This window comes from Stegostoma tigrinum, chromosome 25, assembly GCF_030684315.1.
Source record: "Stegostoma tigrinum isolate sSteTig4 chromosome 25, sSteTig4.hap1, whole genome shotgun sequence".
In the NCBI taxonomy this organism is placed as follows: Eukaryota; Metazoa; Chordata; class Chondrichthyes; order Orectolobiformes; family Stegostomatidae; genus Stegostoma; species Stegostoma tigrinum.
The window spans coordinates 17,192,501-17,218,817 of NC_081378.1; the positions used below are offsets into that span (position 1 = coordinate 17,192,501).

At 41.5% G+C, this 26,317-nt stretch overlaps 1 protein-coding gene across 1 annotated transcript in view; it reads right to left on the bottom strand.

Moving 5' to 3' along the window:
- Positions 1-14,940: 14,940 nt before the first annotated feature.
- LOC125463406 (paired box protein Pax-4-like) overlaps positions 14,941-26,317 on the bottom strand; it is a 35,427-nt gene continuing 24,050 nt past the window's right edge. The window contains exon 11 of the mRNA XM_048554662.1: positions 14,941-15,224. Coding sequence (XP_048410619.1) covers positions 14,941-15,224 — 284 coding nt within the window. The remainder of the gene's footprint in view (positions 15,225-26,317) is intronic.

Here is a 26,317-nt window from a genome sequence, read left to right on the forward strand (position 1 = left end):
ATATCACTGAATAAGTTGGGTAAGTGGGTGGAACAATGGCAGATATATTATTCAGACAAATCCTAACATTGGTAGTTAGAGCAGACAAAACATGTTCTTCATGAATGTTTCCCAAATAGAGAAGGATGGTTGTGAATGAGATGCAGAGTAATAATAGAGGCATGTCAATTGTTCTAAATTGGAAGACGGCCCATTTTGATGGCATTGGGCAAGAACTTTCAAAAGCTGATTGGGGGCGGATGTTTGCAGGTAAAGGGATGCCTGGAAAATTAGAAGCCTTCAAAAATGAGATGACAATGGTCCGGAGACTGTATGTTTCTGTTAGGGTGAAGGGCAAGGCTAGTAGGTGTAGGGAATGTGGGATGACTGGAGAAATTGAGGTTTGGTCAAGAATAAGAAGGAAGAATTTGTCAGGTATAGACAGCAAAGATTGAGTGATACCCAAGAAAAGAATGAAAGCAATAGGAGTGTGTTTAAGAGGGAAACCAGGAGGGCAAAAAGGGGGACATGAGGTAGATTTAGCAAATAGTGTTAAGGAGAATCCAAAGGGATTCTTCAAACACATTCGGGACAAAAGGGTAACTAGGGGGAGAATAGGGCCCCTTAAAGTTCAGCAAGGCTGCCTATGTGTGGAACTGTAGGAGGTAGGGGAGATATTAAATGAGTATTTTGCATCAGTGTTTACCTTGGAGAAGGATGTGAGGACAGAGAACATGGAAAAATAAATGGCAACCGCTTAAAAAACTGTCCATATTACAGAGGAGAAGGTGCTGGACATCCTAATATTCATGAAGGTGGATAGATCCCCAGCACCTGACCAGGTGTACCCTAGAATGCTGTGGGAAGGGAGGGAAATGATTGCTGGGCCCCTTGCTGAGATAGTTCTATCTTCAATAGCCACTAGTGAGGTGCCTGAAGACTGGAGGTTGGCTAACATGGTGCCACTACTTTAGAAAGGTGGTAAGTAAAAGCCAGGGAATGATAAATTGGTGAGTTTGACATCGGTGAGGAAAGGAAGGATGTAAAAATGCATTGGATGTGATTTAGAGAAGGGCTATTAGATTAATACCTGGAATGAGTAGTTTGTCTTATGAGGATGTGTTGGACAAATTGATCCTGTTTTCCTCGGAGTTTAGAAGAGTGAGGGATGTCTTCAAGGTTCTGAGCGGGTCTTGACAAGGTGGATGTGAAAAGGACTTTACCTTTTCTGAGTCATTCCAGAAGTTGAATGCACTGTATGGAAGTTAGGGGTCACCCTTTCAGGACTGGGATGAAAATTTTATTCTCTTACAGTGTTGTGTAATTTTGGAGCACCCTGACTCACTAGGCAGTGGTGACAGGATTATTGAAGGCTTTTAAGACAGATGTGGATGGATTCTTGTTAAGCCAGGAATCAGGGGCTAGCGGTAATAGACGGCAGCGTGGAATATGAGACAAACACATCAGCCGTGATCTTGTTGAACAGTGGAGCAGGTTTAAAGGCTGAAAGGTACACGTCTACATTTATTTCATGTGTCTGTAAGCCTGAAGCAACATCCCAGTAACTTTTTAAAATTCAATCAATAATTTCCAGCCGGTATATTCAGTCATTTTTAAAAGGATAGCTTGATAAGGTAGAACAAACTACAGGAATACCATAAGGCGATGGTTACTGAAATCCAGGCTTTTCTCTTCATTCAAGGGGTGGAGGTTTATGCTTGTTTTGAGAACATCACTCAACGCTCGCTATTTCAAAGTAATCAATGGGCAACTTCTGGCACACGTATGTCATGCAGCATAATCACAGGATGTCATATGGTGTGGGTACTCAGTGTGGTCACATGTGTGGTCATTCAGTGAGGTTACTTGGTGAGGTCACTCAATGCAGTCACTTGGTCAGGTAGTGTGGTGTGGTAACACGGAATGGTCACTAGGTGTGGAAACGCAGTGTGTTCACTCAGTGTGTTATGCAGTATGGTTACTCAGTGTGGTCACTCAGTGGTCACAGTGTGGTCCTCCAGTGAGGTCACTTAGTGCGGTCACTCAGTGTGGTCACTTCGTGAGCTAATGCAGTGAGGTCACTCAGAGTGGTCACTCAGTGTGGTAATGTAGTGTGGTCACTCAGTGTGGTAATGTGGTGTGGTCACTCAGTGTGGTAATGTAGTGTGGTCACATGGTGTGGTAATGAAGTGTGGTCACTCAGTGTGGTCACTTGGTGTGGTAATGCAGTGTGGTCACTCAGTATGATAGCATAGTGTGGTCATTCAGTGTGGTAACACAGTGTGATGACTCAGTGTGGACACTCAGTACAGTAATATGGCGTGGTCACTCAGAAAGTGACCTTAACCTAGTGCTTTGTGTAGACCACTGTTACAGCAGTTATTGGCTGATTGGCATGTGTCTGCACTGAAACCTTCTCTGACATTGATGGTGCTCTGATAAATTTGACGTTAAATTGTTTGGTCAACAGCATTTCAAAACTTCAGTCTGCCCTAATTTACTTTAAAGAAATTCACTGGAGGTTGGCTTTATGGTGCCGAAAAGATGTTATTGAAAACAGAAGTATAGCAAAATGGGGAAAGGGTACAAAAGAAATTCAGTGAGATGGTATCATAAATGAGGTTAAGGAAAGAAAATTGGAATTGGGAACTGAGCATTCAGTATGTATACTGAAACAAAATATTGTAACAATTATATTGATAAAGTTTCTGTGACCTTGAGAAAATGTCCTAAAATGCTTTGCAATTAGAGACCGATAAGGGAAGAACAAATAATTTGCATTAACACAGCATCCTCCACTACCTCAGGATTTCCCAGAGGACTTTAAAGCTAATTAAATATTTTTGGAGTATAGTCACTATTGCTATATTGGATTGAGGCAGCCAATCTGCACACAGCAAGCTCCAATATGTGGCTGTGGAGAAATGACCAGATTAGCTGTTTATCATGATGTTGCTAGAGGGATGAATATTGGTCAGAGCGCTAGGGAGAACTCCCCTGATTTTCTTCAGTGTAGTTTCTTCATGGGGTCTTTTAAATCTACCTCAGAGGAAAGACAGGGCTTTGGTTTAACATCACATTAAAAGGTTGGCCCCACTGACAATGAAACATTTTTTCAGGATCAAGTTGAAGTGCCAGCCTGGGTTATGCACCCCACAGTCAGGAGGGGGACTTCAATTTTGAATCTTCTGATTAAAGGGAGAAAGTGCTACCCACCGAACCAGTATTCATTTGGATGAACTTGGATGAACCAGCATAATCAAAATTTTACAAAAATGTCACCTCAAATCACACTAAGGTGATTAATTCTCACTTAATCACATGCCAGTAATCCTGTTCACTGGCACTAGTTGTATTTATCTACAGAGACAAACAGGTTTGCCTTATGCTGTCTGGGTTCACACTATTTAATTGGCCATCACTCATGTTTGCTTTCTCCAGCAAATATTGGGAGTGTCAGAGGTAGCTCTCTGAAACTATACCTCAGTGAGAGGAACAAAGGAAGATAGGGAGGGGAAGAAAAGAGCAAAAGAAACAATTTAAAAAATGGGATTTTCTGGGATTTACTCACATCCACAATTATTTTAATATTCCTGATGGAGATAAGTTTAACACCAGTGAGATTCTTAAAGCCAAATCTCTTTGAATTCCATCAATAAATTCCCAGAACTTTTTGAGCATGGCAAACTGGGGAGAAATAATTTGGTTGAATCTTAAAACTAATGTTGCTCCTAATAGGATTAAAGAATTGAAAAATTGAAGGTGTTTTCTTACACAAAATTAACAGACCAGAAATGGAGCATTCAGCCCAATTGTTCCATACTGGAGTTTACGTGAGCCGCCTGCATCCTTTACCTTCACAAGACCAGCCCATTTAATCCGAGTGTCCATTGAACCCTTTTCTGGTGTCAAATATTTTCAGCCGGAAAGAAAACAAAGTCATTTTAAAGTGTGGTGTCTTTATGTATTTTGTTTCTGAGGACATCAATGGCATTGACTGCCCATCCTCTCGATCCCCTTAAAAATGGTGGTGGTGATTCTTCAATCAGATTCCTGAATTCTCTTTAGTAGAATGAGAAGGCATTGGATAGAGTGAAAACGAGGCTTTACGAGAACGATTAATTGCTAAGGAATTCCAGTGATGAAGAAAGGGAGGAGAACCTGGGTCTGTTCTTGAGAAGGGAAGACTGAAAGTAGGCCTGATTGAGTTATTCAAAATCATGAGCAGTATGGGCAGAGTAAATAGAGAGAAAATGTCTTCACAGGGTTGAGAATAAAAGGATCCAGTTTTAAAGTAATTAGTAAAAGAAGAGAAAGCAATATGAGGATAGGTTTTTCTCACAGTTAAGAGTATGGGGTGCAGTGAAGGGTCTGGTGGAGGCAGATTCAATTGAAGGTGAGGATTCAGAAGGGAAATATATGGATTTTGGAAAAACACAATATGTAAGGATGCATGGACAAGGCGGGAAAGTGGCTCAGAACATGATGCTCATTTGCAGAGAGCCAGTATAGACAGTAGGAGCCAAATAGTCTCATTTGCATTGTAATAATTTTATTAGTCAACTTTGCTCTGACAGTGCTATTAGATAGAGAGTTCCAAGGTTTTGACCTAGCTACGATGAAGGCAAGTCAGGATTCATGGGTGAATTTTCCTAGTGGTTTACTGCAGCTGCTTTAGCAATAGTGTGAGCCCTGCCCAAGCACCTAAATGAAGGTTTTGCCAAACTAATGCTGAAGTTCCAGCAATGGAAAGGGAGAAGCCCTGAGAAAGTGTTACACATTATCTAAAAAATATTTTGCAGCTACTTAAGGGAGGGCTTTAAACTAAACAGGGGAGTGGAAGGCAATATTTTGAGATAAGGAACACAGGCTTGCAAAGCAAATGGGCAAGGCAGCATTTTAGGGAAATTAATTTGAAAACGTATCCAGTGTGGGACAGGATGGGGCGGAGTACAGAAGCATTAAAATGCATCAAATGGAGGAAAAAGAGGAGCAAGTTAAAAAGGAAAAGTTGATAGTTCTTTCCTCAAAGACACATGGCATTTGCAACAAAATAAATGAATGAAGAGCACAAATAGTGGTAGATCTTACAGGAATTACAGACACATGGTTAAAAGAAGGTCAAAGCTTGGAATTAAATATTTGTGCCTTCTTAAAAAGACAGACCAGGAAACAAAAGGGGTGGTATAGCTTGGTTTGTACAAGATGATATATGAACATTAGCAAAAAACTATCTTGGAACAGATTATGTAAAATTCAAATGATTGGAGGCGAGAAATAGGGGAAGATGACATTGCTGAGAGTAGCATAAAGCCCTCCTGACAATCATGGTTCTGTAGGACAAAGAATAAGTCAGGAGACAATGGGGCATATTAAAAAATGCTCATTAGTCTGGGTGATTTTAACCTTCATGCAGATTGGGAAAACCAAATTGGCAGAGGTAGCCATGTTGAATAACTCACAGATTGTATTTGAAATAGTTTCCTAGTATAATACACTGTGGATCAACCAAGGATCTGGCTTTTTAAAAAATCATTTATGGGACATGAACATTGCTAACAGGCCAGCATTTCTTGTCCATCCTTAGTTGCCCTTGAAAACATAGTGGTGAGCTGCCTTCTTGTACCGCTGCAGCCTTCCTGCTGTGGGTTGAAGGAGCCGGTATTGTTCTTATGACTATAGAGTAAAATAAGAGGCAATTTGTAACACAATCAAAATCTTACATTGTACTGATACAGTAAGCACGGGGAAAGTATTTCCAGTAGCAGAACAGTCTATAACCAGAAGAAACCTATTTAATGTGATTGTCAAAGTACCATTAGCAATATTAGAGAATTTGTTTAATGCAGTAAGTTGTAAAGTTCCAAAATGAGCTGTCTAGAAAATGTGATGGGAGTAGATATGATAACAAGATTGCTCGCTGAACATTCTCGTTAGGCATCAGAGTGGGAAGGTCACCTTTGAACCTTCCTGCCTCAGGGCAGAGGCAGGAAGGCATCGGAATCCCCACCTGGCACATTCCTGTCTAATTATATGTCATCACCTCCAAACTCTCTTCTGAGGAGGGCATTAAATTCCACAATAGCTTTCTGCTTACTCTACTGAATCTCTTTAAAACTGAAGCTCTTTAACGGCTCAATAAGATTGCTTGTTAACCTTCAAAATGCAAGATAATCCAAACCAAGCTGATGTAACCAGTCTATATAATTTAACCCTGGAAACTCTGAGGGGAAGGGTTGTTGTGGTAGAAGGGTGTGGGGACAAGAATTTCACTACCTATGTTTGCAATTTAACATTGATTTATTTTAGGAATAACTGGGATGTTCATAGAATGTCCAAAAAAATCAAGATGAAACTTTCTAACTAAGACAGGAGTGTAAAATGGGTGAATTTGGATGAACTATTTATAATTTACCATCCACTCATCCTTTCCATTACAGTTTGATACAACCAGCTTCAGACGTCCTGATGCAATTGAGTATTCCTCCGAGAATTCTGGTGTGTTGTTAATTTGACTACACATTTCTTAACACTTTGCATTTGCCCCTAGCCTCTGTGAATATTCAAAGTGAAAATCGACTTTTATTAATTTCTCAGAGTCTAATCACATCATCTACTCCTGCCACTAAGAACAAAGCCTGAGGATCTTCTCCCATCAGAACACAACAACATCAATGGTGTGCATACATATAGCATTGTTATTGTTGTAAATTACTGCAAGGCACTTCATAGACAAGTTATCAAATGAAATTTGACAGTGGGCAATATTGCGACTCATCATGACAGATGCCTGAAAGGTTGGTAACATTTTAAATGAGGAAATTAAGTTAGAGAAGTAGAGAGGCTTACGGAGGCTTCTTGAGCTGAGGGCCTAGGCAGCTGAAGGCATGGCTTCCAATGGTGGGGCAATGAAAAGCAGGTGGAAAAGTGGTCAGAATTTAGCAAATGTAACGCTGTGTGGAGATTTAAATATGAGAAATCAAAATGTTAAAATCAAGGCACTGTCAGACCAAGAGCCACATTAGGCCAGACAACAACTGGTGAGTGAATGAGACTTGATATGAAATAACGTCTCTGCGCTGGAGTTGTGGCTGAGTTCAAGTTTACTGAAGGGAGTATTGTTTTTCAGAAACTTATTTATGGCATTTAAATACTACTGAATCCACAATGTGGCATGGGAAGAAGCTCAAGGGAATTAACCTGTTACTGTCTCATGGTTTATAAAATTGTTAACGAAAATTATTTATTAATTAGTTACAAGCAACTGTCTGCTTTCTCTCATCTGACTTTTAGAACAGAGGAGACAAGCTGCGATCTTGGTTGATGGGAATGACACTGAGGAGACCAGTTATTTCACAGTGAGGTGGTGTCGAGATAAAGTAACATTCCAAGCTGCCAACAAACAGAGATAGGGCTGCTATCAACTGCATCACAAAGGCCAAGTTCACATAAAAACTATTGGACCTTGTGTACATTGTACAGATTAACAGCTACCAAGCAAATTATGACAAGTAACAGCCCCTCCTTATAAAGTAGCAATCCCTTCACAGATTGCATGTTATATTGGCCATGAGTATGTTGCAGGGAATATAGTCCCCGCACGTATTATAAACAAGGTAGCTTCTATATTTGGAATAGTGTTCCTTAGGTTTGTCGTACAGAAAAGTTCAACCTATTTATGAATCAATGTCGTCAAAATTGAAGAAGCTGAGGCAATATGAACTGAAATGGTTTGGACTAAGGCTGATTGCTCTTATAGTAATAACAGACAAGTTACTTCAGAGTGATTGATGTGTGGATTATGGTTAAAAGAAAATTGATCACTTTTGCTTCTCTAGAACCACAATTCTATTCATTTGTACAGGCACTGCGACTTAGTTTATGAGTGACATCGTATCACCTGACCAGTTTGTTACATATAAAATCAGGGTTTTACCCCAAATCGTTTTATTACCAGTAGTTGTGTGCACATTTTACAGAGTGAGACCTGTTGCTGAGTCAAGTGAGGGACAGTAATCTCCACAAAGTTGGCCAGCTGAAAAGTTCAACAAAGTCAAGAGCACATGACTGCTTCCCCAAGGCACCTGCAGGAAACATGTTATGATATATATTTCACCTTCACCACCCTGGCAGTAAGGTAGAAGAGTAGATTGTGCACTATGGAAGAAATCTCCCAATCTTGGTAAAGTGAGCATTAACCTCAATATTGACTTTCCCCAATATACAACAGGTCTGCCACCTGCATTTTAAGTAATGAGCAAAACTCTATGGTAAACTTTTAGATGGAGTCAAAACCCCTACAGGCATGTAGGAGTAAGGAAGCTCTTTCAGGAATATGCAGCAATACATCCTCCAGTTGGAGTTTTCTTCCTCTAGTGCTGTCAGATTACTCAGACATCCTGTAGAAGTCCATGCTCAGAAGTCATATGCCAAAAGCTTCTCTTCAATGAACAATAGTATCAGTCTACTGCAGATAACACACTCCGATTACAGTTCTAATCCATGGATGCACTCTACAACTGTAAGTTTTTCAAGAAGAGCTTTGACGTCTCAGTGTTTACTAACTGAAATATAACTAGTGCCACATTATAAAGTATCATGATGTAATAATTCAAACACACATAGCTATAGGTATTTCACTGACTGTTTCTGATGTTCTTTAAAAACCAGAACTGGCAATTTGGAATATTTGCACATGTGATGTCATTTATATACATTTTTATGTGATTTATTTTATAGTTTAGATTTTGAATGAATGGCATGTGGGTTTGATCTGTGTCTACAAAGAATATGAATGATTAACTTACAAGTATATCGGTAGCCATGGTGAGTTCTTTTATACCATAGTAGAACACCGCTCCTGGAGAGTAATGGGGTTTTGTTTCTATTGATGACCTTTATGAGCGAACAAGGACAGTTTTGCATTAGGTTTCAGTTAGAATGTTCTGCAACTATTATTTTCAATCAAAATAAACACCCACAGCTTGAAGAAAGCTACTTTTAGTTCATATTTAGCAGACATCTTGATGTGCTGGATGTGAGAAACAGTTGTCCTAAATTGTTGAAATTTTTCAGAATTGTTAAAAATGGGATTATCTTTGGCAAGGGGCTTTGTTTTACAGCTCTAAACCAGAAGTATTTAGTTAAAACCTTGAATGGGTTATTTGAAGCTGGGAAAGTCTAAGCTGTAGCTAAAAAAAATCATAGTGTCCTTTGCTGATTTGATCATTGTACATTGTTTCTCAATCTAGATCAGTACCATGAATCAGAAACAATACAGCATTCTAGACTGATCCCCAGGCAAATCCACTCAGTACAGCTCTTGAACTCTACATTACCTCGTGACCTCATAGTTTGCAGATAAAAAAAACTATTGCATGTAATCCAGTTTCAACTTCACATAATAAAACTAAGCCTTGTAAATGTTTTCTCAAATGTTGTCTCTGAATTCTCTTCCAGAACCAAATGAGGATGTCACTGTGAGGTTGGCAAACCATCCTTTCCTGATCCTACATGGTAAACACGGTTAAATTACCACCGACTGTCACTCAAACCAAGTACGGTGCAGCAGAAATAACTATGAAATCATCTTACTGGAACGTTTGCAAAGGAAGTTTCTATCACTTCCAAGGCCAATGACTGGTTGATCCATCACTGTAAAAAGGCTTTGAAGTTAGTCTCTTGACTTCACCAACTCTGACCTTGTCTCATTTCACGTGCTGCTGAAAGCCTTATCTTTGTACCTCCAGATTCCAATGCTGTCTTGGTCTGCCATGCATATTGCATCCTCCCTAAAGTTTAGTTCCTCCCTAAAGTTTAGTTCCTCCCTAAAGTTTAGTTGCACTAAGGCCCTGCTGCTTATATCTGAACTCGCATCAGGTCCCATTCATCCATCATTGCTGTTTTTCCTGACCTACAGTTTCAACAATGCCTCCACTTTTAATTCTTGGTCTTGTATTAAAATCTGTACATTCTCTCTCTGTATCTCTGCAATCCCCTACACGCCCACAACCTGATCCGAACATCCCCATCATTCCTGCGTTCCTCCTATTCTAGTCTCTTGCACATCCCCGAACTTCACCGCTCCACCATTTGCGGCCATGTCTTCTGTTGCCTAGATCCAGTAGAAACTCTGAAATTCCTTCCTTTATATCTCCTTGCATCACTGTATCTCCCTCCTTCTTCAGGGTGCTCCTTAAAATCTCTCTTTGAAAAAGCTATCGGTTCGCGGTAAAATTCATTGTAAAACTTCTTCTTCTTTATATTTTATCTGTGTCGTTCTAAAGACTAACATTCCATTTGGCCTTTTTAATTATCTATAACATTTTAATGAAAATGTACCAGGATCCTTAAATCTCTGGACCATCAAAAATTGTTTCTGGTTTTTCACCATTTGGTATACTCAGGTCCACTCCTTCAAACAAAAAGAACTTGAAATAAAATGAAAAGGGAAATTGCCCCCAAGGCCCATTCAAACAAGTTTAGTTCCGAAATATGAAGTAAATTGAGTTCTGGGAGTATATATTCAGTTCCCAGCACAAAATGGGCTCTTATTGAATTTGTACTTGATTTTTCATTACCACAACTATAACCTACATTTATGTAGCAACTTTAACATAATCAAACATTCTAAAGCACTTCACAGAAACATTATAAAACGAAGTATGACACTGACCCAAGCTATGTAAAGAGCTTGGTCAATAAGAAAGGTTTTTAGAAGCAGTTTCAAAGAGCAAAATGAAGTAGTGAGTTGGGGAGGAAGAGTGTTTTAGGGAGGGTATTTTATGCCTTGGGCCTGTTGCCCAGGCATGCTGACCAATGGATGAACTATTAACATTGGGGATGCACAAAGGCCAGAACTAAAGGAGCACGGATATCTGTGACGGTTGTGGGGTTGGGAGATAATCCAGAGATAGTGAGTGTTAAGGCTATGGAGGGGTTTGACAATTATGATAATTTCAGAATCAAGATCTTGCCTAAATGGGAGCACAAAGCTGATAGAGAATGGGGTTTGTTGTGAATTAAAACATGGGCACCAGAGCTTTGGACAGTCTCAGGTTTTTGGAGGGTAGAATGTGGGAGACCAGTCACAACATTGTTGGAATAGTTAAGTCAAGAAGCAACAGAGTTACAAATGAAGGTTTCAGCAGTAGATGAGTTAAAGTATAGAAGTCAAGCAAGATTACAGGCGTGGAAATATACAGCCTTCATGGTGACACAAATATAAAGTCTAAAATTCATCTCAGGACCAGATGTGCCATTAAAGTTATGAACAATCTGGAATAATTTCAAACTTTTCAAATTTGTGGGTGGTAGAGCTGGGTGTAATGAGCATTCATGTGAAAACTGACATTGTGCCTTTGAATGATATCGACCCAGGTCAAAGCATTTCAGTGACTGTGATCTTACCCCACGCCTCTTGTACTCTGCATTTGTTTTTGCCTCTTGCTACAGCTCTGCGATTCAATTCTACAATTGGGGGTCAGCTGGCACAGTTGGCTGGATGTCTGGTTTGTGATGCAGAGTAATGGAAACAGCATGGCTCCAATTCCCACACTGGCTGAGGTTATCATGAAGGAGTCTCCTTCCCAATGTACCCACTCATTTGTGGCCTGGAGCCCCTCAGGTTAAACTGCCACCCGTTGTCTCTCTCTAAAGAGAGAGTAGCTCTATGGTCTGGTAGGGCTATGGTGATTAACTTTTTATTTCCCAAGTCTCTGTTTATTATTTATCCTCAGAAAATAAAGACAAGGTAAAGATTGAGACGTTCAACAGCAATCATGTTGTAGATCATCTTTCAGTTTCACTCTTCAGGGAACAACGGGACATTTTGGGCAATGGCACTTTCTCTGTCTCAGAGGGTACTCCCCTGGATTTTTCCATAGAAATCCATGCAGATAACCTCCTAACAGTCAAGGCTCCGAATGGTTGTTACCTGTGCAGTGATCATAATGGAGTGCTGAGTGCATCAAACAAAGTTATCAACAATGACAGCTTGTAGGAACTTTAGACTTTATCCGGACAGAGGTAAAATTTACCTCTACTCGCCAGCTTTTGTTAATTTATTCAAGCAATGTTGATGTCTCTGATTAAGCCAGCGTTTGTTGTCCACAGGGCAGTTAAGACCCAAGCTCACTGCTGTGGCTTTGGAGTCACAAATAAGCCAAACCAGGTAAGGATGACAGATTTCCTTCCCTAAAACATTAGTGAGCTTGATGAAAGTGTTACTAGAATCAACAATGATCGTCATTAGGTTAGCTTTACTAATATCAGATATTTATTGAGTTCAAATTTCACTATCTGTGAACTCATGTCCCCAGAACATTTGCCTGGGGTTCTGGACTATTTGTCCAGTGACATTACAGTATGCGACCTCCTGAAATTCAAGGAAAATCACTGAAAGATTGAATATGACTTGCTTTGGGAAGCATTCATTGAGGTAATCAGGAGTGGTGGGTGGCTGCAAAGTACTTCAGCCCCATTTCAGGGGGGATTGAGGTAGAAATGGTGGTGCAGTACCTAATATTGTCTTATTCCTGTCAACATCCAATCCCTGACTATTTTGATATTGGTCATAAATCTGGTGACTGGTGCTCCCACCCAAAAGCACTGGGAGCCTACTTAAACTTTTAACTTGAAAAAAAACCTTACATAAAAATTTGTGCACTCTCATTGCCCAAAGCTTAAAAAGACCTTCAGTTTGGTACTTCATATCTACTGTGTAGAAACATAGAAAATAGGAGCAGGGGTAGGCCATTTGGCCCGTTGAGCTTGTCCACCATTCAATATGATTATGGTTGATCATCCAACTTTATAATATGACAAAAAGTTGTAAGTATTTCCCTTCAATATTTTCCGTTACAAACTTGTGCAATGACATTTAAAATAGAAACTGTGCCTGGGAACTGGTGGGGTTGTTGCAGCCTTGTCCCATTGCAGGCACCACATCTCCAACATCAGGCAACTGTCTGTGTGGAGTTTGCACATTCTCCCCATGTCTGTGGTTTTCTGCCACGTCTCAGCCCATTTACCCGATTGATCACGATCCCTTTGTAATTTTAGACAACCTTCTTCTCTGCCAGGCAAGATGGCAGCAGAGTAGGATGCTTCAGTCAGGGCTCCACTGCTCGCCAGTCCCTTTCCCTTCTCTTCCTTTTTTTCTCCACTTCGCAGCTTTTCTTTTCTTCTCCCCACCCCCACTTCTGCACCACCTGGAGACTGGAGTTGAGGAGCGGAGCAATCACAGTCTGGTTCCTGTGGCAGAGCAAGTGAACGGTCTGAGTCCCACGGCAGAGCGAGTCTTGGATGGAGGCCAGCATGTGGAGGCAGCATGGCCTCATGCTCTGGGGTGGGGGGTCACGGACTGGAACTTACGAACTTATTGGCACTTGTTCTCATTCTGGGTTTTTTCAACAGCTCCCATGTTAGTCCTTTTTTTTAGTCTGTAATAACACTATAATTTCTTTTACTCTGTAACTACACTTAAAAGTACCTGTACCTAGGTACCCCGTACCTAAGATGGTGCCAATAGGTGGCATTACAAACTTTTCTCCGCACTCATTCAAGTGCATGTCTCAACAAAGGCTATTCTAGACTATACCACCAATTTTATAACATGCTTCCTAAATTATCAACCAAATTGTTTATATATATGACAAATGACCTTGGTTCAATTTAAATTCCACCAGCTATTGTCGTGGAATTTGAATTTATGCACCCAGAGCATAAACCTAAACTGAAACAAAAGCAAATTGTTGGACAAACTCAGTTGCGATGAAGGTGGACTCAAAACGTTAAGTCTGTTTTTAGCTCACAGATGCTGCTAGACCTGCTGAGCAAGGTCTGATTGTTGGTCACTTAGCTAATCTTAGTTAATGTGGTATGTTGACTGATTTCAAATGACATCAGTTTCTCTCAGCTGGTACATTAGGTAAGGTTCATTATTTTGACCATGGTCCAGTAAAAATAAAAGTAAAATTGCAGAACAAGAAACAATGGTGGTAATCTGGGGACACAGGATGAGGAGTAAGACATACAGCCCTTCAAACCTGTTCCATCATTGAAGCTGATCCATATCACACCATAACCCCAATGATTCCTCATTTTTACCATTGCTGGATGATATTACCATACAGTAGTTGTACTGTGGCTTAACTTAACATGTTGGACCCAGTCATTTCCATTTTTCTATTCTTTGGTGAAATCCCCTTGTTCAATATCAGTTGTTTGTCTAAATATCCAACCTTTTTGGATGATTTACATTCAACTCCTAGACTGTTAATGCATTAATAGTTTAATCAGAATTTCTGGTTTATATTCAGTATCAAACTGTGCCTCCTGAAGACAGTTCACTTTGTTTCATGTCTGCACTGTAAGTATAATTAATTTGTTGCTGCAAGTCTTTACAAATTACTATTTTTAATACCAATGTTTTAATGCACTTTTTGTACACAATATTTCTCCACTGTTCCAACAGTGAAATCAACAAAATAACAAGAGAAAAAGAAAAACATATTAACAGTCAGCAGTAATTTTCGGTACAAACTATTTCTAAAAGTAAAGGACAGTGTCACTGTTAACTTCTAGCTTTGATTTTTCACCAGGATTGGAAATGGAGTTGTTCAGATATCAGATGAGAACATAAAATGTAGGAGCAGGAGCAGGAAATTCAGCCCTTAAGCCTTCTCGATTGTGCTAAACTTGGGCTAGAATAATCCTTCACACTCACTGCTTGGGAGGGAGCTTGAAAATTGATCAATTTGACAATGGAGAGTTGTTGATGCTGCCAGTGTGTTCCAGAAAGAGAGAGAAAGCAAATATAACATAAGAACAATCAGAAGTATTTATAGTCATTAATTAATGACAATATCATTCAAACAACAGAATTCTGAGAAATTCTAGTGAACACTGTCCATTTGCAAGTACAAAATTATAAGAGGAATAGCAAGAGAAGAGGGATTGCTACAACAAAGAATTACAGTTCGGTGCATTAAAATACTGTTGTGGGTTATCCATCAAATATCCAGCACTGGAAACTGAAAATGGTACTGGGGCATTGTCTGAAACAGAATGGGACTGGTGAGCCCCCATAGAAACAGGAAATGTCATGCACTCTCTGGCAGGAAGCGGAAGTGAAGAATATTCTGCACCATGGACTGGAAGTGACATTGCTGTGCCAGAAGAAATCGTCAATGATGTACGATCTGGAACAGGAACAGCAAGTGGAATCCCAGTGTGAATCTGTCCTAGAAAAGTATTAAGAGAAGATTGGTCATTCTGAATATCTTTGACTGACTTTGGAAATTAAAAGTCGCAAACTAAGACAAACACCCACTGTATAAACATGCCAACATTATTTCACAATTGAGTTACATACAGTCAGAGTGAAGATTTAATGTTTGAATGTATCAGCTCCACCCTTCTCCAATACTCTTGACTCTGAACTAGAATGTACTCTTAATTTCCCATATAACATCCTGTTACATAGCAGCAGATAAATAGGTTAACATTAAGTGGCCAATTCATCTGCTCTATCTGTAAACCTTGCCCTTTCTAACTTGGTAAAGAACAGTAACTAGTTTCTGCCTTCTGCCCAAGTCTTTCAAGATAGAGAATAACCATAATGTGTCACGTTTACACCCTGTTGCAGTACTTCTAATATCTGATAAATCTCATAAAGAGTGCTCAGTTGGACTAATTAGAAATGGTCCTATTCTCATTCTCATTCAATTCTCATCAATTAAGACTCAGCAATGACTCATGTAGGGAAAGAACTGCATCTAATTTATTCCATCAGTCATAAGATACAAACCTGGAAAGAGGTTCTTGGATAATAAAATGTGAGGCTGGATGAACACAGCAGGCCAAGCAGCATCTCAGGAGCACAAAAGCTGACGTTTCGGGCCTAGACCCTTCATCAGAGAAGGGGATGGGGGGAGGGAACTGGAATAAATAGGGAGAGAGGGGGAGGCGGACCGAAGATGGAGAGTAAAGAAGATAGGTGGAGAGAGTATAGGTGGGGAGGTAGGGAGGGGATAGGTCAGTCCAGGGAAGACGGACAGGTCAAGGAGGTGGGATGAGGTTAGTAGGTAGATGGGGGTGCGGCTTGGGGTGGGAGGAAGGGATTGGTGAGAGGAAGAGCCGGTTAGGGAGGCAGAGACAGGTTGGACTGGTTTTGGGATGCAGTGGGTGGGGGGGAAGAGCTGGGCTGGTTGTGTGGTGCAGTGGGGGGAGGGGACGAACTAGGCTGGTTTAGGGATGCAGTAGGGGAAGGGGAGATTTTGAAACTGGTGAAGTCCACATTGATACCATATGGCTGCAGGGTTCCCAGGCAGAATATGAGTTGCTGTTCCTGCAACCTTCGGGTGGCATCATTGTGGCACTGCAGGAGGCCCATGATGGACATGTCATCTAGAGAATGGGAGGGGGAGTGGAAATGGTTTGCGACTGGGAGGTGCAGTTGTTTGTTGCGAACTGAGCGGAGGTGTCCTGCAAAGCGGTCCCCAAGCCTCCGCTTGGTTTCCCCAATGTAGAGGAAGCCGCACCGGGTACAGTGGATGCAGTATACCACATTGGCAGATGTGCAGGTGAACCTCTGCTTAATGTGGAATGTCATCTTGGGGCCTGGGATGGGGGTGAGGGAGGAGGTGTGGGGACAAGTGTAGCATTTCCTGCGGTTGCAGGGGAAGGTGCCGGGTGTGGTGGGGTTGGAGGGCAGTGTGGAGCGAACAAGGGAGTCACGGAGAGTGTGGTCTCTCCGGAAAGCAGACAGGGGTGGGGATGGAAAAATGTCTTGGGTGGTGGGGTCGGATGTTACTTAACCGTGGGGATATCACAGCAGAGCCTGATCTGTTCTTCCATATACAAAACCTCCCACGGGAAACCACTGAAGGCAATGACTATTTCTGCTTTGGCTGAGTTAATAGAGACCAAGAGATCAAAGTTGGGACCATCCCAGGTCCCACCACATGGAGTAGTACATTTAGTCACTGAGGCATTGAACCTCTGACCCTTCTGGGTCAGTTGATTGTATCTGCCTGTCCCTGTCCGAGCCACAGAATACTGTTAAGTTTAGAGGAGATAAAGGGGTGAACATATTGAACATATAGAACATAGAACATTACAGCACAGTACAGGCCCTTCGGCCCTCGATGTTGTGCCGACCTGTCATACCAATCTCAAGCCCATCTAACCTACACTATTCCATGTACGCCCATATGCTTGTCCAATGACGACTTAAATGTACCTAAAGTTGGCGAATCTACTACGGTTGAAGGCAAAGTGTTCCATTCCCTTACTACTCTCTGAGTAAAGAGTAAAGGGTGAGAATATAAAACTGTAAAGTCAGATTATAACACAGAAAACTTAACACAATGGGAAGTCTTGAGAAGTTACTGTTGTTCCCCTTAGTGTGGATCAAGTTAAGAAGAGATTTCCTACAAGCATTCAAAATCATGAGCGGTTTCAATAGAGTTGCTAATGAGGAACTGCTTCCACTGGCCATAGGGTCAATACTCAGAGAACCAAGAGAACCCAGAGAATGTGTTGCCAGCGGAGGTGGTAGACGCAGACTCGTTAGCATCTTTTAAGATATATTTGGACGGGTACATGGATGGGCAGGGAGCAAATGGACACAGACCGTTAGAAAATAGATGACAGGTTAGACAGTGGATCTTGATTGGCGCAGGCTCGGAGGGCCAAAGGGCCTGTTCCTGTGCTGTAGGTTTCTTTGTTATGTTTATTGGCAAACAACCAGAGCCAAGATGAGAGTTAATTTAAAACATTATGATTTTTTTTATGATCAGGGATGTACTGCACAAAAGGGTAGTGAATTAAGGACTTTATAAAAAGAATGGGATAAGTATTTGAAGGATACAAGCCACTGGGGTATGGAGGAAGACTGAGGAAATTAGGTTAATTGGAGCTGTTTCAAAGGGTCAGTACCAGGCATCAGGGGCCAAGCAGTTTCCTTCTGAGCACTGCCATTCTATGATTTAAATTTTCCTGGAGATCCTTAATTACAACAGATGGTATCCGCAAAATCTGACTTTTTTTTAAATTCCTTTACAGGATGTAGAAATTAATTTATAATAATGTTACCCGGGCTTGAAAATTACACATATAAAGAAAAATTAGATGGGCTAGTGTTGTTTTCCTTAGAACAAAGGAGCCTGGGTGGAGACGTAATCAAGGATGTACAAAATAATGAAAGGCTTGAATAGAGTGGACAGGGAGAACCATTTCTTCTCATGAAGAGGCAAATTACCAGAGGGCACAGATTTAAGGTGATTGGCAGAAGGAATAGAGGGAATGTGAGGAAAAGCTTCTCCAGCCAGAGGGTGGAGGGAGTATGGAATTTGCTGCCCAATTTGGTGTTTTGATGAAAATCATTAACTCGTTGAAAAGGAACCCAGATCTGCACTTGAAGCACTGTAACCTGTGAGGCTGGAAAGTGATTGAGTGATTGATTTATTGTCACATGTACCAAAGTACAGGGAATAGCTTTGTTTATGTGCAGTGCAGCGCAGGTAGATCATAGGAAGCAAGAACGTACAGATCAAGAAAACTTAGACAGAGGCATACAGGTTGCATTGCACAGGATGTGCACTAAGTGAGATCAACATTAGCAGGATCAACATTATTTGAGGCTAGAGAGTCCATTCATTAGTCTAATAATGGCCAGGAGTAAGCTGTTGCTGAACCTGTTTGTGTGTGGATTCAGGCCTCTGTATCTTCTGCCTGACAGAAGAGGTTGTACGAGATCATGATCGCAGGGAGGTGATGACCTAGTGGTATTACCGCTGGACTGTTAATCCAGAGACCCAGGTAATGTTCTGGGAATCTGGGTTCAAATCCTGCCATGGCAGATGGTGGGATTTGAATTCAATAAATATCTGGAATTAAGGGTCTAACGATGATCATGAATACATTGTCGACTGTTGGGAAGCACACATCTGGTTCACTGATGCCCTTTAGGGAAGGAAACTGCCATCCTTACCTGCTCTGGCCTACAAGTGACTCCAGACCCATAGTAATGTGGTTGACTCTTAACTGCTCTCTGGACAATTAGGGATGGGCAATAAATGCTGACTGGCCAGCAGCGCCCTCATCCCGTGAATGAACTAAAAAAGAATTATTACCGGGGTGCGGTGGGTCTTTGATGAAGGTGGCAGGCTTTTCACAGCAGTGAGCTGTGTAAATGAAGTCCAAGGATGGAAGGTTGGCTTCCATGATGGTTTGGGCTGAGCACACCATCTTCAGCAGTTTCTTAGACAGTTGCCGCACCAGGCCATTATGCACTGAACAGTATGATTGGTGAGGTTAAAATGGGTGGCAAATAATTCAGCAAGTGAAGCCAGGATGGGCTGAACAACTACGTTCTGTGCTGTAAATCGTCTATGATTCTATGATTTCAAAATTCAAATTTGGTTTGCTTTGCAGAATTGTAATATCACCCAGCATTGCCATCTGCTGGCACAAATCATGCGCAATAGTTACACAGCTTGCTGCTTCCTTTCTGAAGCTACCTGCTGCAAGATATTGTGGCACAGCAAGTATAAAACAAATAATACTGCATCCAGAGCTGAAATATTGCTGTAGGTGTCAATGGATCAAGCTCCTGCCCATCTACTTCCAGCGTATAGTCTATCAATTTGGCATTGGGTTCTGTTGGTAGGGGAGTTTAAACTAATTTGACAAGAGGTGGGGATATGGAGTGAACGGTACAGTAGGAGTTGATGTACAACAAGGATAGGAGAGCCATGTCAATCTGGAAGGCAATGTAAGTATTCAGGTTAACGGACAAAGGAGCATAGCAAACAAAAACAGAAATTGCTGGAGAAACTCGGAACTGCCAGTATGGCAAGGCTGGATGGCATTTATTTTTTGCAAGGAATCTTACAAGCATGGCAGATGAGTTGATGGTGCTGATTAATATATGGGAATATTATATCATTGCATCATGCAGTCACGTTTGAGAGAAGAACAGAACTGGTGCCTCAACATTCTGGGGGGAGGCGTGGAAGGGCGTAAAACAGGAGGGAGTGTCACAATATTAATCAATGCGTCAATTGCTGAAATAAAGAAGGATCATATCTTAAAAGGTTCCTCAAATGAGGCCATATAGATAGAACTTAAAAGCAAAAATGTAGTTTATGATGATAGTCTAGGTCAGGAAGAGATAGAAAGATACGTATTTAGGCAAATCTCAGAGAGGGTAATTTCATTTCTATAGAATTTCTACAGTGTGAAAACAGGCCCTTTGGCCCAACAAGTCCACACCGACCCTTGGAACATCCCACCCAGACCCACCCCCTATAACCCACATCATCCACACATCCCTGAACACAATGAGGAATTTAACACAGCCAGTCTACCCAGCCTGCACATCTTTGGATTGTGGGAGAAAAGCCAGAGCAAACCCACACAGGAAGAATGTGCAAACTCCACCCAGTTGCCTAAAGGTGGGATTGAACCTGGGTCCCTGGTGCTGTGTGGGTGCAGTGCGAGCCACTGTGCCACCCACAATTATTGTGGGGGATTTCAACTTCCCCAATATTAACTAAAATAGACCAAGTATGAAGGGCTTATAGAGGCAGAATTCTTAACACATATCCAAGAAAGCTTTTTAAGCCAGCATGTAGCTGCAGCATGCCACCCTACAATAGTGGGGGGCTGCTGGATGTTCAGGACCAATGTTTTTGTAAAGGTGAGGGGGAACTAACAAATCCATGGACAATGGATGTCATGGGATATTCCTGGATTTAAAAAAAAGTTTATGGCAGATATCAGGGGTTTGATATAGCAGATGCCAAGAGGAGTTTAGAAAGTCGGTCCACCCTCACTATTATGGGAACACATTAGCCCTGCTCTTCCACTGTTACCCTTCTGAATGATTCCCAATGCTCTGATGTGGTTTTCCTGCAAGTCCACTATGGTCACTGTTTAATCTGTAAATTCCAGGTACCCATTACACTCTAGGGTTTGCACAAATCTCCTCCAAGCCTCTTGCTCCTTACCTTAACAAAATGCCACCTGCTTATTGACCTCTCTAATTACTCACTAATGAAGTATATTTTTCTCCAAATTGACAAAAGAAACAGTGGCAATCAATTTAAATCAGTGAACTTCATCTCTCAGACCTTCGCTAATAATACAGTTTATTTCAATGTACATTGTCTACTTCCGTATTTTCAACACTTCTATCAAATATCTTTCTAATCTTATCTTCTCCAAGACATACAGCTCTAACTTCTCCAATCTGTCCATTAATCTGAATGTACGTCTGAGCTCAAATGCAGAAAGACCTGGACAATATCTAAGGCTGAAAAGTGGCAAATAACATTTGTGCTAGATTGTGCCACGTAATCACTGTTTTGGACAGTAAAGAATCTAAATATTGCCCCTTGACTTTCAATTGCATTACCATCACTGAATCTCCCACAATTAACTAACTGGGTTAATTAACACCAATTAACCATTGACCAGAAACTGAATTGGATTACCATATAAATACTGTGGCTAAAAGAGCAACTCAGAGACTAAGAATTTGGTATTAACTCCCCCCGTGTCTCCCCAAAGCCTGACCACCATCTTCAAAGCACAAGTCAAGATTGTGACGGAATACTCTCCACTTGTCTGGATAGGTGCAGCTCCAGGAACACTCAAGAAGCTCAACACCATCGAGGACAAAGCAGATACTCGTTTAGCCCTACATCCATCACTTTCAACATTTAGACTCTTCACCAACAATGCAAAATGGCCGCAAAATATATTGTTTACAGGATGCACTGCAACAACTCATCCAGGTTCCTTCGATATTGCCTTCCTTCTCCCACGTGGAAAAATAAGGCAGCAGATACCACTTGCAAGATATCCTCCAAAATGCACATCATCCTGACCAAAACTATATCATCACTCCTTCACTGTCACTGGGTCAAAAGGCTGTAAATCCCTTCATAACATTACTGTGAATGTACATATACATCAAGGGTTGCAGCACTTCAAGAAAGCAGATCACCATTGACTTCTCCAGGACAGTAAGGGATAGTCAAAACTTGCTGGTTGAGCCAGCCATCCCAGAACCCATGAATGAATCATAAATATAGCACTTATAGCACTTTCATATGACCCAACATGGCCATTGGTCTCAGTTCCATTCAACTGTATCCTGTTTAACTGTACAGCTCCCACCTCTCCAGAACCAGTCTCAATATTCCAGGAATCTAATCATCTCAGTTCCATGCCATCTGTCCAACCCATGCATTCCTCTTTTTTGTCATTTAATGTGTGGTAGTGGGAGTAGTCTAGACATTGCTAAGTTAGAGATTCTCCTTGCTAATTTCTTGACTACTTCTTTAACTTTTGCCTAACCACATGGATTGGGGTGGCATGGTGGCTCAGTGGTTAGCACTGCTATCTTATAGCGCCAAAGACCTGGGTTCAATTCCAGTGTTGGGTGACTGTCTGTGTGGAGTTTGCACATTCTCCCTGTGTCTGCAGGGGTTTCCTCCCACAGTCCAAAGATGTGCAGGGGTTTCCTCCCACAGTCCAAAGATGTGCAGGGTAGGTGGATTGGCTATGCTAAATTGCCCACAGTCCCCAGGTTAGGTGGGTTAGACAAGGGAAATGTAGGTGTATTGGGACTGGGTGGGATGCTCTTCAGAGGGGCAGTGTGGACTTGTTGGGCCAAATGGCCTGTTTCCACACTGTAGGGATTCTATGATATAAACCGTCTTTTAACCTATTTTGTTGATATTGATAAGATTTGCTGGCCATTGTCCCTCCCTGTTTAGGATGCTTCGCAGCAATTCAGTGAAAAGGCAACAAGCCATTCTGGATTCACATTTGCAACCAAAGAAAAGTCTGTTTGTTCCCCTAATTATCAAAAATCATGATAATTGCTTTTTCAGTCTTTCTGTCATTATTATAAGTGCCAAGCTGTGGTGACTTATAAAACTTTTCACTATAGTTTTCATGCAAAATGACTCATGACAAGAAATACCCATTCTATTCTATTCTCCTTCCCCATATACAGCTGTGGTAAGTTTTAGACTAGGCTTTATTACACACAACGGAATGATTACCCTCACCAGTACTCAGAGTGGAGTTTTGGTTGGAGAACGAATTGCAGTCAGGGCCTTATTTGCCCTCCCAGATGGTTGTAAAAAAACCCCACAAAAAACATCAAAGGATGAGGAGGGGCATTTCTACCACAGCTATTGTCATTTTTCTGCCAACCAAAATCCATAAGATGGTGAATCTGGCTATGCACCTCACTTCTACTTGTGGGAGCTTGCTGTGTACAAATTGCAACATTATGTGTGACTGTAAATGTATTTCTGCTGTGAAAGAATTGCTTTCTCGGAGGTTGTGAAAGGCATTATACACAACAGATCCTTTTCTTGTTCCCATTTATTCACCTTTCCTTTCAAAATGGACCTCTGTGGCTGATGCCCCACCAGTGTTCACATGACTGTTAATTTCAAGGCAGCCTCAGTGTCTTGGTCCAGCTGAATGCTCCTCTGATTTTCCCATCTTCTGTTGGGAGATTCTGAGGTGTGGCCCAGGGATTCAAGACTGTTTACCTCCACTTTCTGCACTATATCTCAGCACTAGATTGTGAGACTTAGCCTTGATCCCTCGACTATAGAAAAATGACCCTCTACATATACTTGTAGTGTAAGGCATCCCTCTTCATCTGTGGTCCCCATAATTCAGCTATCTCTAGATGTCTCTTAGCTACCAATGACAGCCTGCCTGGGTCCAGTCTGAGATTTATCATACTTTATTTGCTTTTCACTGTCCAGGGAGAAGAATTGATGAGGAGACGGGGCTATGCCAGCACTTATTTTCTTCTTAGTTTCTTAGTTTCCTCCCACAGTCCAAAGATGTGCAGGCTAAGTGGATTGGCCATGCTAAATTGCCCGTAGTGTTCAAGGGTGTGTGGGTTATAGGGGGATGGGTCTGGGTGGGATGCCCCAAGGGGCGGCGTGGACTTGTTGGGCCGAAAGGCCTGTTTCCACACTGCAGGGAATCTAATCTAATCTTATAGATGATGGGGTAATTCTCTATTCAAACCAAAGAACTCACAATTGCAACAAACAAGAAAATAAATAAGTTGCAGTTGTATAATACCTTTCATGGCATCAGACTATCCCAAAGGACAGTCAGTGAAAAACAACTATTGAAAGAGCTCTGTCATGACCAGAAGGCATAAAGAGACATCCCAAAGATGCCAATATTCTGTTTTATATTTTTGAAGTTAAATTCTACGAGTTTTAAAAGCAGGCAATTTTGCTATACTCATAAAATGGCCAAGGTTGATCACATTATCACATTTCCAGGAACTTCTGAGCCCTCTGCGTTGCATAGCTGAAGATGATACAAAGGGCTTGGAGATTAGGCATTTACCTTCAGCCAAGTCTGGATTCAGGAAAATGTGAAAACTCATTATGTTAGAATGGCACTAATGTATTTGTAGTCATGTCTCAACCACACAAAGAAAAACTCTGACAGGGGAGCTGGAACTATATTGGTAATAACCTTTTGGTTAGCCCTCTGAGATGGACCAGCAGCACTTGAAATGTTTGATTTTGTTCCTGGACTGATATTGGAGCTTGTTGAAAAGTTTACGTTTACAATTCAGAGATTCTAAGGCAGTTGCTGCTTGACCTCCAATGGGAAAGCAGGAATCCAGGCTGAGTTGGCAGATTGTCTAAGACCTCCATTCCTAGCTCTAAATTGCCGGATGGAGGAAAAACCCCATACTGTAAGGGCAAGAAGGTAAACTACACTAACAGCACAGGTTCAATTCCCATACCAGCTGAAGTCACCATGAACATAGAAACATGCATAGATGACAGGAGCAGGAGGAGGCCATTCAGCCTTTCAAGCCTGCTTCACCATTCATCACGATCATGGTTGATCATCCAACTCAGTAGCCTAACCTTGCTTTCTCCCCATATCCTTTGATTCCATTCCCTCCAAGTGCTATATCTAGCCGTCTCTTGAATACATTCAATGTTTTGGCATCAACTGCCTCCTGTGGTAATGAATTCCACAGGTTCACCACTCTCTGGGTGACGAAGTGAATCCTCATCTCTGGCCATCCCAAATCCGCAGACTGTGGCCCCTGGTTCTGGATGCACCACCATCAGGAACATCCTCCCTGCATCTACCCTGTCTAGTCCTGTTAGAATTTTATAAGTGTCTATAAGATCCTCCCCTAATTCATTTGAACTCCACCAAGAACAATCCTAACCTCGTTAATCTCTCTTCACATGTCAATCCCACAATCAGCCTGGTAAATCTTCGCTGCATTCTCTCAAGAGCAAGAGCATCCTTCCTCAGAAAAGGAGATCAAAACCATACACAATATTCTAGGTGTGGCCTCACTAAGGCCTTGTATAACTGCAACAACACATCCCTGCTCCTGCAGTCAAAACCTCTTGCAATAACGTCTAAAATACCATTTGCTTTCTTTACTGCCTGCTGCACCTACGTGCTTACATTCAGTGACTGGTGCACAAGGACACCCAGGTCCTGCTGCACATTCCCCTCTCTCACATTACGGCTCTTCAGGCAGCAATCTGCCTTCTTGCTTTTCCTTCCAAAGTGAATAACCTCACATTTATCCACATTATACTCCATCTCCCATTGATTTGCCCACTCACCCAACCTGTCCAGATCATGCTGAAGGATCTCTGTATCCCTGTCACAGTTCAGTCTCCCATGCAAGTTGGTAACACCTGCAAACTTTGAGACATTACATTTTGTTCCTTCATCCAAAACATTGATATATATTGTGCATAGCTAGGGTCCCAGCACCGATCCCTGTGGACCTCATTAATTATCACCTGCCGATTTGAAAAGGAAGCATTAATTCCTACTCTTTGTTTCCTCTCTGCCAACTAGTCTTCTATCCATCTCAATATGCTTCCTACAATCCCATGCGCTTTAATCTTGCACAATTGTCTCTTATGTGGGACTTTGTCAAATGCTTTATGAAAGTCTAAATATGCCACATCAACTGGCTCCCCCTTGTCAACTCAACTTGTTACATCTTCACAGAATTCCAAACTGATTTGTCAAGCATGAGTTCCCCTTCATAAATCCATGCTGACTTTGTCTGATCCTGCCGCTACTTTCCAAATGCCCCATTATAAAGTCCTCGATAATGCATTCGAGAATTTTGACTACTATTGACATTACGCTTACTTGTCTATAATTCTCTGTTTTCTCTCTACCTCCCTTTTTGAATCTTGGAGTGACATTAGCTACCCTCAAGTCTGCAGGGACTGTTCCAGAGCCTATAGGATCCTGTAAGGTAGCCACCAAT